The sequence below is a fragment of the Lepisosteus oculatus genome, chromosome 14, assembly GCF_040954835.1.
Source record: "Lepisosteus oculatus isolate fLepOcu1 chromosome 14, fLepOcu1.hap2, whole genome shotgun sequence".
NCBI classification, from domain to species: Eukaryota; Metazoa; Chordata; class Actinopteri; order Semionotiformes; family Lepisosteidae; genus Lepisosteus; species Lepisosteus oculatus.
Window position 1 is genome coordinate 16,064,691 of NC_090709.1, and position 18,844 is coordinate 16,083,534.

Here is an 18,844-nt window from a genome sequence, read left to right on the forward strand (position 1 = left end):
CTGTATCTAATGTCTTTTCCCACTGGGGAAAAACCAGGGTGTGAACACTAACTCAGAGTTTGTGCTTTTAAAAAGTGACAGGATGAATGCTGCACTGAATTATTTCTATTCAATTAAACAATGATAAGTCTTTATCTTTCCTCATGCACTGTTCCCCTAAGACTAAATTCACTGTTTGTAACGAACAGTTCTTTCCGGACCCTATGCGGACGACACAGTCCGACGGAGTGGGGGAACACTGGGGAAACGTCATGCAGGAAAACGGGGCTGAAGACAGGGGGGCGTGTCCAAGGTGCGCTGGTGCACGGGGGAGGCGTGGCCGAGGCGAACAATCCAAGAATAATCCATAGAGAATCCAAAACACGAAGGTAAGTCCAAAACCAGGAGATCCATCAGAACTCGGAATTAAAACCACGAAGGCCGGGTCGGAACCGGCGGACGGGGACAAGGAACAGGGGTTAAAACCTTAACGGGACCAGGCGCTTCCTGGTCCCGGACTCGCACGATATAGAAATCAGAGCAGAGCCCGGAAGAGCGTCAGCGCCTGGCTTTTAAGGTGGGCAGGGAATGGGAAACAGGTGCAGGGAATGAAGTCTTTAGTGAAAGGGCTGGAGCACCCTTAAGGAGGGGGGACTATAGTCGTGACAGTACGCCCCTCCTTTTCAGGGCGGCTCCGAAGCCCTAAGAAAAAAAAGGGAGAAAAAAAAAACCGATGGAATCCAGGCTGCCAGGGTGCCGTCCGCGGGGTCCAGGTGTTGGCTCTGCATTCTGTAACGAACAGTTCTTTCCGGACCCTATGCGGACGACACAGTCCGACGGAGTGGGGGAACACTGGGGAAACGTCATGCAGGAAAACGGGGCTGAAGACAGGGGGGCGTGTCCAAGGTGCGCTGGTGCACGGGGGAGGCGTGGCCGAGGCGAACAATCCAAGAATAATCCATAGAGAATCCAAAACACGAAGGTAAGTCCAAAACCAGGAGATCCATCAGAACTCGGAATTAAAACCACGAAGGCCGGGTCGGAACCGGCGGACGGGGACAAGGAACAGGGGTTAAAACCTTAACGGGACCAGGCGCTTCCTGGTCCCGGACTCGCACGATATAGAAATCAGAGCAGAGCCCGGAAGAGCGTCAGCGCCTGGCTTTTAAGGTGGGCAGGGAATGGGAAACAGGTGCAGGGAATGAAGTCTTTAGTGAAAGGGCTGGAGCACCCTTAAGGAGGGGGGACTATAGTCGTGACACTGTTGCTATGAGGTGTGATATTCAAATGTGTTGCATAATAGTGCTGTGCATCCACTGATAATCAAGAAATTCACATCCAGTTATTAAAATAGGGAAGATTTTTCTCCAGCTGCTGTGAAGGCGGTGTGGTGGCTCTGTGGCTAAGGATCTGCACCTGTGGCTGGAAGGTTGTCGGTTGAATCCCATGGTCCCTGAGCAAGGCCCTTAACCCCAACTGCTCCAGGGGTGCCATATAAATGGCTGACCCTGTGCTCTGATCCCAAGCTTCTCTCCCTGTCTATGTGTGTCTTGTGGAGAGCAAGTTGGGGTATGCGAAAGGACAAAGTTCTAATACAAGATCTTATCTTATAATAATTGGTCCACAGAGTCAGTAATGACAACCTGTGCACACACATTTCTTCACGTGTTGAGACTGTAGTACTGAGTGCGGAGAGGGATGTTCTCTTGCCTCCTGTACAAGAGTGTGTCCACTCACCTCTCCTGAGGGCTCCCTCTGCAGTCAGTGTGAAGTCAATTTCCTGGTAGAGAGCTTCATTCATGGGCTTGACCTTTGCTTCAGCTAAAGCTTTGGAAAAGAACAGACAAGCAGACACATTGCTGCATATCTTAAGAAAAAGTTTAAAACATATTTTTATTATTAATATTATATTTTGTATGGGTATTTTTTATCAGAAGGGAGACAAAACCATTTTTTATTGTTTAATAGCAAATATCCAACTCAACATGTTGAGTTTAATACAAATTATTTGTCATATCTTTCAAGGATAAGTTCGTTTTTTTCATTTCGGAAGACGGCAGACCGTTACTGCTTCTTGAAATTCTAATTTGTATATCTTATATAGTGCATATGTAGTGCAGAAATGAATACATTAAAGGAACACAAATCACTCAGGTTAACTTCATGAGTGATACTTCTGTGGATAATTAAGGTTGATTACTTCTCAGAGTTGAACCTTGGATCTTTGATTACATCCAAATAGAATGTGAAAACAATGTGAATGTGAAAACAACAAAGCAATGCAATTTATAATCATGCCATTCCAGAAAAAGGGGCAAACTAGAAACCAGCAGCAGTCTCCTGATGCAATAAGGTGAAGGTCATTTCAATGTGAAAAACGAGTGACCACTCAGAAGTGTCTGTCAAATACCTAAAATGACAAGTGGGACCAAGTGGATCCTTAAGAGAACACAGAATTGTCACACCAGAACAACAGTCACTTGTACAGAATGAAGTGGACTGTTGAAGAACCTCACGTTGAAGCACCGAGGCTAGTGTACAATAAGGAAGGTAATTGGCTACGGCGTCGCGCATTGTGACGCGCGATGACGCAAAATACCACGGTACGTGATTGGTTGACCGACAGGGGCACTTGGGGTCTGTTGGTCGGTCGTAGAAAGATTTACAGTAAATGTCTTTACTGTGCCCGTTTTAGGATTGAATATTTATATGGAATTTAACCACTGAAGGGAAATCTTAGTAGCTGAGCATAAACAGAATAGGAGCATACTGTAACGCATGTGAAGGCCATAAACGATATTAATTTTGGAACATAAACATATAGTATATGGCTGGTCTCGGTAAAAAATACACACCAGTATTCCATTTCTCCCTAAACATTTTAAGCTTCAAAGTCTTTAACTAACGTGATACCGGAGTCAACAAGCATACTTTTAGAATTTGATTAAAAGGGAATATAATATGGAATCGGATATCGAATATATATGGAATATAATTATATTAATGTACCGCAACACAAGAATAGTATGTGCTGTACATTGTCTGTTGATAATGTTTCTTTAGTGCTTTTTCAGCATTCTGCATGTGACCTTGCTGGTAGTGCTGTGGGTTGGGTTCCTGACTCCCATATCACATGGTCTGTGATCAAATCCTGCTGGCGCCATTACTCTTTTTTTAACAAACATTTCTTTGAAAAAATGAAACATTTTCCTGGGTCAGAGATTAAATAAAAACTCACTCACACCAAACAAATTTATATTTCTAAATATCACAACACAGTCGAATTTAAGTCATTTTAATAACAAAGTCACCTAGGCGTTACAATATAAACATTTATATTGATTTACATCGCGTTTAAATCGCCTTTATTTAAAACCCATAAATAAAGCTGATACTGTTTAGACTTTTAATTATTTAAAACTGTATTACAGCAGCACAATGCACAATGCAACGTAAATCACTATCTTTGTCTTCTGCGTAATAATGTTCACCTCTCTGTCCTCTCTGTATATGGCGCCTTTAAAGCTGGCTCCTCAAAGCGCTTTACAGGATAAAAACAATAACAACAATACTGTTAGGCTGGGCAACCAATTTTTTTTTAAGAAATACAAAATGAGATATAATGAGGTGTTCCGGCTTAGACATTAACGAAGAGCATAACACGTGGGCGGCCAGCGGGAGTGCTGGCTGTGACGAATTAAACCGGTTTCACAGGTATTTTCAAAGTAGAAGGAGGCGAGAATTCCAGCGAAAGACACCTCCCCCCCCTCCAAAACCAAGGAAGTACAGTACTTACTAGTTAAAAAAGCTAGGCTCCTGAATGAAATCGCTTTAACATGCTAATGCGTTGGTGTAACAGTTCGGGCGTGGCAAGCTTCTAATGTCAACTCGACTACGGTGAAAGGAACCCTTCTTTCATTGGAAGACAATGAACATATTCTAGCCCTAAATGAATTAATAGCAAACATGGTTTACATAAAATACATTTTTCCAAGAAAGTTTAGCCTTTGTCACTAATGAAACCACTAAATAAAGACATAAATAAAGAAATCTTAAGATTTTTAAAATACATGACTTTGCTAAAATTTATTTAAAAATAAAAACGATTACAAACGCCAGCAGAGAGAGAGAACAGGGGAGGGATGTTGGTTTTTCATAAGGGGCGGAGAAATGAGGTCTATTTGGGAATGTGGAGTTACATGTTCTGGCTGTTTGTGAATTATCGTTGTTGAGTATGGAGTGTTGAGGCAAAATGCAATTTAGCGCTTTCTGGCAAGAGGAGACCCCCAAATTAATAATGTAACATGCTTTTGTTTGTGCATGAACATAGTTACTGTATACTGTTATTTCTTTAGATACGCAATTCCATGTTATTTTTTAATCCCTGGCGGGACTGGGAATCCATAAGAATCGAGTAATAGGTTTCATTGCGCTTTGACAGATCATCTTTAAATCAATTGTTGATTTAAAGGTTGACAGTAAATGTTTATATTGTAATGCATATAGCCTCCATTGCTCTCTACCTGCTCTCATTGACAGCTGACACTCCTCCATACACTCAAGTTAAAAGTAAATAATGCCAATGTAAATGTTTACAATTTGTTGTAATAAAAATGTTAAGTTCTCTAAAGCTTTGTACTAGTTTACCCAGTTTACTGTTATTGTTATTGTTATTAAAAATGACTTGGATTCGAACATGTTGTGATATTTAGAAATATAAAAGTCAATTAATTGTCCATTTCCATATTTATGTCTTTATTTAGTGGTTTCATTAGTGACAAAGGCTAAACTTTCTTGGAAAAATGTCTTTGCTGTCTTGCTGATAGGTTAAGCTTTCGAAACTCAGCCCCAAAGTCATGTGACTGATTTTTCGCCCTGTTTCGTTGATTAAACGCAATGATCACAAGCCCCACCATGGTAACTGGGATGTGTAGTTTTTAATTCAGTTTGAATTATAACTGTACGTACTGTCTTCATATTTGGCCAGGGCTTTAAAGAGAGGGCACACCAAAAATATTCGGTGCCGTCGTCTCCGCTTTAAAGGTACCCACGTGCTGGAAGAATTTCACCTTGGAACGTTTGCCCAGTGTACATATAGGCACATCCTGGAATTTTGACTTCACTGTGTAATGAAGAAATTTTAAAGACTACTTAGCGTGGATAAAAAAGCTTGGATTCCCATTGACAGTATCTTATACAGTACACATATCTTTTTCTATTGTCTTTGTTGATCTCTTGAAGATCCTTGTGATATTTTGAGCTCTCGTTGAATGATAAAAGTGTCGCAGTTTAAAAATTTTTCGTTGTTAGAAATTATGAAACGCTCTGTTAAAAGCAAGGGAGTTTTTATATCTGTTATTATTATAAAGAGAGGGTCTGCATTTATAACTTAGTTTTTAAAATTAGTCAAGCAATATGAAGCATCTCCTTTTACTTTTAAGTCCCTTAATTATCATTGAGCACAGCTTTCTCACCACTTAGATTACTTTTTGATACCATCCTTACACAAAGCAGAAACTTCTTGTATTTTCCGATGACATACAGTACAAGTGGAAAGATTACAGATTTTAATCGTCTTTAATTTTGTCACATTATACGTTTTAGGAACGTTTCATCTATACAAACACCACAAAACTATTCTCGATTGTATTTCTGAATGTTATGTTACACCTACAGTACATCTAAAGAAATTAATAACGATATAATTATATTCATATACAGCAACACAAGAACTGTACAGTACATGCTGTACGATGTCTGTTGATAATGTTTTGTAGGGCTTTGTCAACACTTCTCATTTGACCTTGCTGGTGGTGCTGTGGGTTAGGTTCCTGACTCCTAAGTCATATGTTGTGTGTTTGGATCCCGCTGGAGCCATGACTTTCTTTTTATCAAACATTTCTTTGAAAAAATAAAACTTTTCCCTGAGTCAGAGATTAATTAAAACCTCACTTGCACCAAACAAATTTATATTTCTAAATATCACAACATGATCGAATTTAAGTCATTTTCATAACAATGAATAGTCACCTATGCGTTACAATATAAACATTCATATTGATTTAAATCGCGTTTTGATTTAAATCGTAAAAGCGTGTTTAAATATATGTGTTTTTTAATTTAACAATCAGACAAATGCAACATAAATTGATATCTTTGTCTTCTAAGTATCTTAATAAATTTTCAGCATAGCTTTCTCCCCATTTAGATTTATTTTTCTTGGGATCTTGGGATCAAACGTGGAAAGATTAGATTGTAATCATTTTTATTTCTTAAATACATTTTCGAAAAGTGTAATCTATGCTAAAAAGTTGTACACCACCTGCTATAAAGATACATATTGTAATACTTTCAGGTTCGGATAGGACAGACACAAGAACTCAGATTTGCGGAGTTAAAGCAAGTTAAAGCCTTGATTTTATATATCACCTTTAAAAGTGGCATCTCAAAGCAAAGTAAATACCCAACACTGATTGTACCCATCTGTCGTGCTAATAAAGCACCTTGAATTGAATTGAATTGAATTGAATTGAATTGAGGGAGAGGGGGGGGGTGAGCGAGAGAGCACAGCCAGGACAGACAGGCAAATAAGATATACTCCACAGACATTCACAACATTCACAACAGCGACATATCATAAAACGTTTGCACATATAGTTAAGTTATTACTTGGTTTTCAAAGTGCAATGAAATACAATATTGTTGTTGTTGCTGTTATCATTGTTTTTATCCTGTAAAGCATTTTGAGAAGCCACCTTTAAAGGTGATATATAAAATATATCGCCTTTAATATATATTAAATATCGCGTAATTAGATACGCAATTTTTTTAATCGCGTATCTAAGGAAATAGCAGTATAACCTTGTTCATGCACAAACAGTGGCATGTTACATTATTAATTTGGGTGTCTCCTCTTGCCAGAAAGCTCTAAATTGCATTTTGAGTGCGGTTTTGGACTTTTTTTAAATTGCAACCCATAAATAAAGCTAATACTGTTTAGACTTTTAATTATTTTAAACTGTATTACAGCAGCACAATGCACAATGCAACGTAACTTGCAAAAATGCACTTGGAATCTGTCCAAGCCCTACTTTGTCAGGCATTTTCTTTTACTGCAATGGACTTAAAAACTCCCTTGATTTTAAGAGAGCGTTTCATAATTTCTAACTACGAAAATTATTTAAACTGCGACACTTATCATTCAACCAGAGCTCGAAATATCACAAGAATCACAAGAAGAGCACAGCAAAGACTGTATTAAAAGAATCGCGTATCTAAAAAAATTAATAAGATATAATTATATTCGTATACTGCAACAGGGCTGTGTAGGGCTGTTTCACCTCTCTCTTCATGTGACTCTATTCAAAAGCCATTAAGCTAAGAGGGGATGAGAAGAGTGACAAACTAGTATACTTTAGATCTTTTTTTCTGAGCCGGGGAAAATCTGATCATGTTTCTCTATAACAATAATAAAAACATTATTTTACATATCACCTTTAAAAGTGGCATCTCAAAGCAATACAGTAGATGGAAAAACAGTTAAAAGGACCAAAGTAAATACCAGACAAACGCAAGTGTAATAAAATTACACTTGAATTACTTATCCAGTCTCTCGAAATAAAGTTTTTTTTCAAGCAATGCAACTAATGTCGGGCAATGTGTTTTTTTTAATCCAACATTGACAGCCACATCTTAAATCTTGTCAGTCAAGTCTTTTTTCTCTATTTGAATTGTGGCGATTCAAACAACCTGGGATAAAAAGTGGTCTCAAAGTCACCGAGCTCACAGAACTTCAACAACAGATGACAATTCCCTTAGTCCTTCCTTAGTCTTCCTGAAATTGTCGGATTATGAGTAAATAAAAGCATTTTATTAAAAACACGTTTGTGTTTGTTTGGGAGCTTTATTATGTATTTTTTATATGTAAGATATAATGATGTGTTCCCGCTTACACATTGCACGACTTTAAAAGCTAGAAAAACAGGTTTCGATTCACATTATCTGGCGAGCCTTGTTTTGTCAAAGGACAGCGCAAAAAAAACAGACAATACACTGGGGGGGGGGGGGAGGAGGGCAAGCGAGAGAGAGAGTTTTTTGCCCCAAAGACTCTGGGGGGATCATTGTGTGGAACAGAGTGGAGCTCAGTCAATCCAAACAAGTACAGTAGTAAAGAGAGAAAAGTCAACAATTGATTTAAGGACGATCTGTCAAAGTGCAATGAAATACAATATTGTTGTTGTTGTTGTTGTTGTTTTTATCCTGTAAAGCGTTTTGAGAAGCCACCTTTAAAGGCGATATATAAAAGCGCTGATTCTTATGGAATGTGTTTTCTTTCTTCTTTTTTTCAGCATGGAATAAACCTATTACTTGATTCTTATGGATGCCCGGTTCCGCCGGGGATTAAATTTTTTTTTTTTTTAATCGCGTATCTAAGGAAATAGCAGTATAACCTTGTTCATGCACAAACAGTGGCATGTTACATTATTAATTTGGGGTGTCTCCTCTTGCCAGAAAGCTCTAAATTGCATTTTCAGTGCGGTTTTTTACTTTTTTTTAAATTGCAACCCATAAATAAAGCTGATAGTGTTTAGACTTTTAATTATTTTAAACTGTATTACAGCAGCACAATGCACAATGCAACATAAATTGCAAGAATGCACTTGGAATCTGTCCAAGCCCTACTCTGTCAGGCATTTTCTTTTACTGTAACGGACACAAAAACTCCCTTGCTTTTAACAGAGCGTTTCATAATTTCCAACTATGAAAATGTGTCTGATTATGATTAAAAAAAACACATATAATTAAACACGCGTTTGCGATTTAAATCAAAACGCGATTTAAATCAATATAAATGTTTATATTGTAACGCATACTGTACAGCCTCCATTTCTCTATAAAAATTTACTCTATTACAAATTTACAATTTGTTGATAATAGAAATGTTAGGTTCTCTAAAGCTTTGTGATAGTTGACCCAGGCAGCAAAAGATCAGCTGCACTCGTAAGATGCGACACCGAAGATATGATTAATAACCTTTTAAATCTGAACGGAGATCTGAAGGGATCCCCCCCCCCCCACACACACACACAATAGAAGCAGGAAGCAGAAGCAGGGACCGTTGTCAGAAGGTAAGAAGGTGACTATTCATTGTTATCAAAAATGACTTAGATTCGATCATGTTGTGAAATTTAGAAATATAAACGTCAATTGATTGTCCATAATATTGCTATTCTATTTTTTCGAAGAAATGTTTGTTAAAAGAAAAGTCACAGCGCCAGCTGGATTTAAACACACAACCTGCAGGTTAGTAATCAGGCATGTAGACCAGTGGGCTACTAGGGAAGAGAATGGGCTCACACGAAGAGAAAGGCGAAACAGCCCTACACAGCCCTCTCGCAGTACACGAATATAATCATATCGTTATTAATTTCTTTAGATACGCGATTCCATATTATATTAGCAGAAAAGCTTTAATGCCCTGTTAAAAGCAAGGGAGTTTTTATGTCCGTTGCGGTAAAAGAAAATGCCTGACAAAGTAGGGCTTGGACAGATTCCAAGTGCTTGTACAAATGTGCTAAAGAAATTATACTTTGAGTTTACAGCTTGTCCAAAGTCATTCATTATTAATACTATTTGTAATATCTTCGGTAAAGGCTTTGATGCATAAATATTTCTGATAAAGGTAGGTTGTGTACTTTTGTCCAACTGAGCAATCTTGCTTTCATAAAATATACCAACATTTTAATGACTGATGATTAACATGCTTTAATACACAGTTTAAATTTAAAAGCTCAAATGCTGTACATGAGAGGTTAAGTTTTATTGGCTCCTCCTGGCGGTTTTACAAGGTGATGCCGGATACTTTCTGGCATGACGTCAAAAGACACAATGTACCCCGTGATACTGCGTGATACTGCTACACGCCCACCGGGGTATACCGCGAAATACCCCACCCATTTTGAATGGCTGCATCTGTATGTAGTGCAGAAAGGAATACATTAAAGGAACACAAATCACTCAGGTTAACTCCATGAGTGAAACTTCTGTGGATAATTGAGGTTGATTACTTCTCAGAGTTGAACCTCGGATCTTTGATTACATCCACATAGAATGTGAAAACAACAAAGCAATGCAATTCATAATCATGCCATTCCAGAAAAAGGGGCAAACTAGAAACCAGCAGCAGTCTCCTGATGCAATAAGGTGAAGGTCATTTCAATGTGAAAAGAGTGACCACTCAGAAGTGTCTGTCAAATATCTAAAATGACAAGTGGGACCAAGTGGATCCTTAAGAGACCACAGAATTGTCACACCAGAACAACAATCACTTGTACAGAATGAAGTGGACTGTTGAAGAACCTCACGTTGAATTACCGGGGCTAGTGTACAATACACAACGTACACTGTACATCTTCTTATGCCCTTCTCCCCCACACAGACATGGCATCACTTTTCAGGGATTATAATACTCCCAGCACACAGGACAAGAAGAAGAAATGCAAAACTCAAATCCTTGGCCTATCATCTCACTAGACTGCAATCCCTGGACCATTGTTTATTGTTTATTGTCAGGTAAGAGCTCTGTGAAGGCCAGCACACATCTCACTGCCTGATTGTGAAATGATGAGAGCTGAATTCTGAATAACACAGGTTTGGACACCCAGTCTGGAAGCTCTGATTTCCTGACTTCACCTGGGAAGAATCTCTCACCTTGTAAGGTCGATGTATAATTTGAAATTCAATGTGAATAGATTATTTCTCATTAAGATTAATTATCAGGATATACAGTTGCAAATAAATGGATTTTATAACTCCAGATTGCACATACATGACCTCCTGCATGATCTTATCACTGTAATAAACACAAAGCTCTGCTCAGGGTTTTCCCAATTGGACTCACTTCTTACCTTTACGCAGTCTCCTGTTCTGTATCAGCTGCCCAACTAGCAGGACCAAAAGCACAAAGACCAGAGCTCCCTGCAGGAAGAAGACCACAGCCGGGACAGTCCAGCCTCCTGCCTCCTGCTTTGGCTGTCTGGGTGATTTAGTGACAACTGGAAAAGCCAGGAAAGGAGAAGAACTCAGAAGGGGAGATGTAGTGTTGGTTGAATACAAATCCTCAAAGCTTAGATCAGACGTCTCTTACTATCTGTTAAGAGTTTTCCAGGGTCCCTGTTTTGTTATGTCAGCAAAAAACAACAGAAGGTCAACCCACCTCCTCCACCAGACCAGTTTTGAAAACCCAGGATTGGAGAAAAGAGGTGATTTGGGACAGGAAAGCCTTGTTATTTACCTGTTGTTGCTGTTAGATTAGCTTTTGTAACTGGCAAACCTTGGAAGAAAAAAAAGCTTGTTTTAGAGCAAACAAACACATGGTCTGACTGTCTGTCCAAACAGAAACGCTTTCACATTTGTCCAAGAGGACAAAAGTGCTTATGAATGGGGGTCAGAGACAGAGCAAAATGTAGACTAGAAGACTAGATTGTCAGGGAATTAATTATATCTGGTTACTGTATATAGCTCAGCAGGATCTGATTGGTACCCCTGTTTATAATGGTGATTAATTTAAAGCAATGACAATGACAGAACAAGAAAGTCATGCAGAGATATGAATTCAAATTTGTAATGTATTGAAAATCCTCTATCCCTCCAATCTCACCTGTACAGGTAACACCTGCGTCTTCCTTGTGCTGACAGTTGCTCTGATTCAGTCCAGAGTGACAGCAGTCCCACAGGTGAAGCTCACTGCCTGTGCAGTTCACCTCATCCAGCCAGATGGTGCCGCTCCCTGGTCTAAATGAGGCCTCTATTGCTGCGCTCACTGCGTCCCCACAGCCCAGCTGTCTGCAGACCACCTGGGCATCCTGCAGGTCCCAGGAGTCATCACAAACTGTCCCCCAGGAGCCCTCATACCACAGCTCCACCCGACCAGAGCAGTTTGTGCCTCCAGCCAGTCGCAGAGCCAGTGGGACTGAGAGAGAACAGAGAGGTTACTGAGTGTCCTCAGAATAGTGACACTGAAAGAGAGAATCAAGGTTTCCGAGTGCCCTCAGCTCAGTTACTGTAGAAGAGAGCAATGAGTTTACGGAGTGTCCTCAGCTTAGTGACTCTAGAAGAGGGCAATGAGGTTACCGAGCGACTGTAGAAGAGAATGTTGCTGTTGCTTAATGACTCTGACTCCCAAAGAGATCAGTGAGATATTGAGTGAATCTAGAAGAGAACAGTACAGTTACTGTTCCTCAGCTCAGGGCTGGAGTGTGCCCGACTGTTTTGCTCACTGGACTCACCTGGGCAGTACTGCTGAGGCTGCTCTTGCTGAGGGACTGGAGTGCTTCTGTCAGCTTCTTTTCCAGGACCTTCGTAGTTTAATAATCATATAAGAATGAAACTTGATGAAAATAAGGTGTAACATTTATTTTTATTTAATTTTACTTGTTTATATATATATTGACAAGAATTCTGTTTAAAGTCCTTGCCCTACACATGTGAAAATAATTTAAGAACTGCTCGAAAAAGCATCACTCTCCAGTCTGTACCTGAGCAGGTGATCTCAGCCACTTCCCTGTCTTCACACTCATTCTGACCCCAGGGGGAGGAGGGACACTGCCACAGGGTGGAGTCGTGTTTGCGACAGGAGACAAAGTCCAGCCATTTGGGATCTGGGCTCAGCCTGGAGTTTGTCTCTCTGATGGTGCCCTTGTCTCCACAGCCCAGCTGTTTACAGATCACTGCAGCTGTGATGTCTGTCATACTGTTGGCACAGATGCTGCCCCAGGTGCCATTGTAGTAAACCTCTGCCTGTCCTGAACAGCCTGCAGACAGCCTCATCAGAGTGTGATCTGGCAAGACAGCAGGGAAAGTCAATGGAAACAAACCCTAATAAGAGAGCCCAGAGTTTCATTCTGAACTGGTTAGAGGCGGAATACAAAAAATGTGAACAGTTACCAGTCTCATTTCCTTTACTAATGCAGTAATAACTGACTCACATAATGAAACAAGGACAGCTGTACAATCACACAGTTGACATGAAGGTGACAGGAGTATGTGGTCTGTTCATTTCAGAATCTGGACAGTGTAATACACAAAGCTTTGTCTGAGAGATGAGTCAGTAGGATTAAATGTTCCATTAAGTCTTTGAGAATTAAAATAATTGGATCCAAAATGTCAGCAACTTTCTGATCAGCTTGCCTATTCAGCAGCAGCACAACTAAGTGACTGAGCCATGAGACCTGGCACCTAGATTTTACTGGAGGACTGAGATTAATATATTTACCTTCTGTGCCAGAGTTTTTTTATCTCTTATTTTCACTGGGATGTCAATATGTGCAGATGTATCATAAATATATTGATGGAAAAAAGAAACACAACACCTCCTCCTCCATACTCTGGCTCTCCCATCTGCGTTGAAAAGGCTGAAGTGTGACTCATCTGTGAAGAGGACCTGATGCCACTGCTGACAAGTCCATCGCAGCCTCTGTCTGGCCAAAGCCAGTCGGGTGTGACGTCTAGGAGGTGTGAGCAGAGGGTCTCTGACAGGTCACCTTGCTCTAAGGCCAGCAGCATGGAGCCTCACTCTCCTGTCACTGATGTGGGCTGTGGTGTCTCCGGGGGTTAGTTTATGTAAACGAAGGTAGTACTTACACCACACTTTACTGTCCTCAGATCCGTGGCGTGTCTTCCAACACAGTCCGTTATCCGTTCCCTTAGTCCTGATTAGTTCCGAGTTCCAAAAGTCCGTAATAAAGACAATCCGCGATGTATCCTAAACCAGTGTCCGTAATCCAAAATCATAAACCTTTCTCCTTGCAGTCGTTCGTTGTTCCTTAGCCCGATCCGTAACAAGCACCTCTTTCCACTCTTTTCCTCCAAAACGCATTCACCTTCCCGGCTTCCGCCCTGTTCACTGCCTCCGGGCCACTTATATCCCAGTTCCTGATGCGTCTCAGCTGTGTCTCATTGTCTCTTAAGGTAGACCCTTTCCATCTGCTGGTCAGCTGATTCTTTTTGTCCGCCATCTCGCTAAGGTCCATCTCTAGCATTTTCAGCGTTTCGTTTCGGAAGTACCTGTTAGAGATGACCCTTCCCCGTGTCCTCTTACAGGGCATTGTGTCTGCCAACAGTTTCAGCAGCATTACGGGTGGCAGATCTGAAACGATCTCTCAGATGGACCAGTCTGATGTGTCGGTTCTGCACTGGTGTGGTCACTCGAGGGCGACCAGATCTGGGATGGTCATCTGTCCTGCCAGTCTGTTGTAACCTTCTCTGCAGCTGGGACACAGTGGAGTGGCTTACTCCATAGTGTCTAGCAAAGCCGGCATATGACATGCCTGCCTGCAGCATGCCAATGGCCCTCTTCCTTGCTTTTGGTGACATATGAGGCATTATGAAATGCACAGAAAACTGACTAAGTGTGGCCTTTTTCATGCAGTGACCTAACCTTTGAATTAAGGCCTTTGTTCCACCTGGACCTCGTTGGGTAAAACAGCACCTAACGGGTTTTTGTGTGATTGGCAAGTTGCAATGCCTCACTGCAGAAGCTGTATTGCTTGTACATAAATTATAACTATAGTATATGTATTCCAGAAAATGTTGCATTTCTTTTTTCCATCAGTATATAAATATTTATTTTTAAATTAATTCTGCATCTAGTTCAGTCTTTTCCTCAACAAGATATATTTAAGCACTCCAGACGCAAACCATATCCAATTCCAATGTGGAATTTAAGATTCTGGATTATTTAGCCCACTTACTTGAACACAGGATTCTCACATCCTCCTTGTGTCCACAGTCATGCCGTCCCCACCCTGCTGAAGGACACTCCCATAAAGACGACTCATTCCCGAGACAGCCCACCTCGTCCAGCCAGATAGGTCCAGTTCCCTGGCTGAAGGAGACCGGCACTGGGGCACTGAGGGTCATCCCACACTGGAGCTGTCTGCACACCACCTGAGAGTCTGCCAGGTCCCAGGAGTCATCACAGACTGTCCCCCAGGAGCCATTGTGATAAACCTCCAGCCTCCCAGCACAGTCACTACCTGCCCCAACCAGCCTGAGGAACCGCTGGGCTAGGAGAGACAATACCCAGTCATATAGAGACATATATCATTACAGGTGGTGTGGTGCCATTCAAGCTATCGTTGAATATAAAAACGTTAGGAGTCTAAAAAAATAGTAGTTTACTCAGCTGCAGAACTCGTAAGCACAGAGGAACAAAGGGAATCTTTGGTTTACCTCCTCATTAGAGTCATCAGTCGAAATTCACAAGATAAAATATAAGCATAATATATTAATATATAATATAAAAGAAAGAAGAGACGAGAAGAATTGGAGTTCACATTCTAGTTAAATAATGTGAACCTTGTTTAAGAGGGATCTCAGACTTGTAATTTAAGAAAAGTCTGATTTCCTTCATTGTCCGGTCCTCAGGCTAAATACATTCTCCCCTAGTTGGTGAAGGAGATTTAAAATAAAAGGTTTTCATTCTCTTTCAGGCATCATATTAATGATATTCTGTTCATTAAGGATGCAGGGTGATTCTCTGGTTAGCCTGGTTATGCATTATAGAGGATTTCATATTATAGAAATAATAAAAAAAAGTTTTCTATAACTAGGGAAAAACTATAGATTTTTAGCCTATAATTATACCGCCTATAGAAAATCCAAACAGGTAGGTATAAAAAGCTGTCATTCAGTGAAGTCTGACCATTCACCAGGCTTAGGGACCTATTATAGATGTTCAGGGAAATTCTTAGCAAAAGCCAAGCTTACTTTTACTTTTCATTGTCAGCCTGTCAGTCAAGTGAAGATCAATCAGATTATTATCAGCGAGTAATCAGTTAGTAAGAAGTCTTCTTTTTTACTGCTTAAATGCTATATATAGCCTCTCCAGCACAGACTAGTTCAGTGTTTAAAAAAATTGTTTTATTTTTTGGGGAAAGTGAAAAAACATTCCAGGTTATGTCTCCATATAATATACGCAGACATTTTTTGGATATTTGTTCAATCTGTCTCAAGTGTCTATCTAAGGTAGTAGACTCATAGGAAAAGGCTTATATTTTCATCTTTCTCAGAGTGCCTCAACATGAAAAAAAATAATTCTGAAGAAAGACAAATGAAATGTGTTATGCATATTTCTTTCGTGTGACTGTACACAGTAAGACATACAAGAAATCTGATGATTCAGGCTTTATAACCAAGATATTAGCTTCAATTCAAGCTCTGAACCAGCCGTAATCCTTCCAGCCATAAATTGCACTTGGATTCTGTGACAACATGATACTCTATCTTCAATAGAGTTGTTAGAAATCGGAATATTTTAATACTTATTTTCTTGTGATATCCACTGAAACCCAGCTCAATCAATATAAGACATTACTAATCATTAGTACAACTAAGAAGAGTGTTTTTATGGACCTAATAAAGAAGTTCCTTTTAATACTCTGCTCATGATGAAGGAAGTGCATCTACAGTGCCTTCCGAAAGTATTCGGCCCCCTTGAACTTTTCAACCTTTTGCCACATTTCAGGCTTCAAACATAAAGATATAAATTTTTTATTTTATGTGAAGAATCACCAACAAGTGGGACACAATTGTGAAGTGGAACGAAATCTATTGGATTTTTGAAACTTTTTTAACTAATAAAAAAATGAAAAGTGGGGCGTGCAAAATTATTCGGCCCCTTTACTTTCAGTGCAGCAAACTCACTCCAGAAGTTCAGCGAGGATCTCTGAATGATCCAATGTTGTCCTAAATGACTGATGGTGATAAATAGAATCCACCTGTGTGTAATCAAGTCTCTGTATAAATGCACCTGCTCTGTGATAGTCTCAAGGTTCTGTTGAAAGCGCAGAGAGCATCATGAAGACCAAGGAACACACCAGGCAGGTCCGTAATACTGTTGTGGAGAAGTTTAAAGCCGGATTTGGATACAAAAAGATTTCCCAAGCTTCAAACATCCCAAGGAGCACTGTGCAAGCGATCATCTTGAAATGGAAGGAGTATCAGACCACTGCAAATCTACCAAGACCTGGCCGTCCCTCTAAACTTTCAGCTCAGACAAGGAGAAGACTGATCAGAGATGCAGCCAAGAGGCCCATGATCACTCTGGATGAGCTGCAGAGAACTACAGCTGAGGTGGGAGAGTCTGTCCATAGGACAACAATCAGTCTTACACTGCACAAATCTGGCCTTTATGGAAGAGTGGCAAGAAGAAAGCCATTTCTCAAAGATATCCATAAAAAGTCTCGTCTAAAGTTTGCCACAAGCCACCTGGGAGACACCCCAAACATGTGGAAGAAGGTGCTCTGGTCAGATGAAACCAAAATCGAACTTTTTGCCCACAATGCAAAACGATATGTTTGGCGTAAAAGCAACACAGCTCATCACCCTCAACACACCATCCCCACTGTCAAACATGGTGGTGGCAGCATCATGGTTTGGGTCTGCTTTTCTTCAGCAGGGACAGGGAAGATGGTTAAAATTGAGGGGAAGATGGATGCAGCCAAATACAGGACCATTCTGGATGAAAACCTGTTGGAGTCTGCAAAAGACCTGAAACTGGGACGGAGATTTATCTTCCAACAAGACAATGATCCCAAACATACAGCAAAATCTACAAAGGAATGGTTCACAAATAAACGTATCCAGGTGTTTGAATGGCCAAGTCAAAGTCCAGACCTGAATCCAATCGAGAATCTGTGGAAAGAGCTGAAAACTGCTGTTCACAAACGCTCTCCATCCAACCTCACTGAGCTCGAGCTGTTTTGCAAGGAAGAATGGGCAAGAATTTCAGTCTCTCGATGTGCAAAACTGATAGAGACATACCCCAAGCGACTTGCAGCTGTAATCGCAGCAAAAGGTGGCTCTACAAAGTATTTACGCAAGGGGGACGAATAATTTTGCACGCCCCACTTTTCATTTTTTTATTAGTTAAAAAAGTTTCAAAAATCCAATAGATTTCGTTCCACTTCACAATTGTGTCCCACTTGTTGGTGATTCTTCACATAAAATAAAAAATTTATATCTTTATGTTTGAAGCCTGAAATGTGGCAAAAGGTTGAAAAGTTCAAGGGGGCCGAATACTTTCGCAAGGCACTGTATATCCATACATTCTGATATTGCCCACCAATCATTCATTTTCAAAAAAGAAATACATACAATTTTTGTTTCCTTAAGCTGTAGGATTTCATCATTCCCAGCTGTTTTAACTAATCTTTTGACTTGTCATGCAGATATTCTATATAGATAAACTATATAGATATAGTTTTTATCTCTGTTGCTCACAACTGCAAGAAAGGAGCTCTTACTGAATTAGAAGTACAGGTTTCACATCTGTGGTCAGGAGTGGATTAACCTGATGACTAAACACGGTATCTCTACAGAATGGGATGATTCGATTGAACAACATATGGAATCTCTTCTACAGTCATACTCAAATTTCAGGAAACATTTATCCCAGCTTTTTGCCTGTTCAAATTAATGGGCTTAAGACTTTAAGTAGGTACAAATATCACTTCTTACAATATTTTAACTTGTTTCCAGGTCCTGTTATTATATGTTTTGAATTTTAGTGTTTGTGTTTTATGTCCTACAATATGTATATGTTAAAAATAAAAAATTACTTTGAGTGGTTCCTACCTGAGCAGATCAGGGCAACATCCTGTCCAGTGTTGCAGCTGACTGTATGTGGAGAACTGCAGTTTACCAGGTGGGACTCATCCCCAGAGCACTGAATACCTGTCAGACACACAGCACTGTCACTGTCCCATACAGAGAGGAGTTATAGACTTGTACTACAGAGCACTGAATACCTGTCAGACACACAGCACTGTCCCCTGTCTCATACACAGAGGAGTTGGATATTTGC

General features: G+C 40.2%; 1 protein-coding gene across 1 annotated transcript; it reads right to left on the reverse strand.

Moving 5' to 3' along the window:
- Positions 1-1,381: 1,381 nt before the first annotated feature.
- Positions 1,382-18,806, reverse strand: LOC138242512 (antigen WC1.1-like). Its single transcript, XM_069198044.1, has 9 exons — positions 18,616-18,806; positions 14,730-15,044; positions 12,516-12,818; positions 12,267-12,335; positions 11,639-11,950; positions 11,273-11,311; positions 10,887-11,033; positions 1,717-1,806; positions 1,382-1,395 (listed from the first exon to the last, which is right to left on the reverse strand). The coding sequence occupies exons 2-9, from the start codon at positions 14,896-14,898 to the stop codon at positions 1,382-1,384; spliced, it is 1,143 nt and encodes a 380-aa protein (XP_069054145.1). The 5' UTR covers positions 14,899-15,044; positions 18,616-18,806.
- Positions 18,807-18,844: the final 38 nt, after the last annotated feature.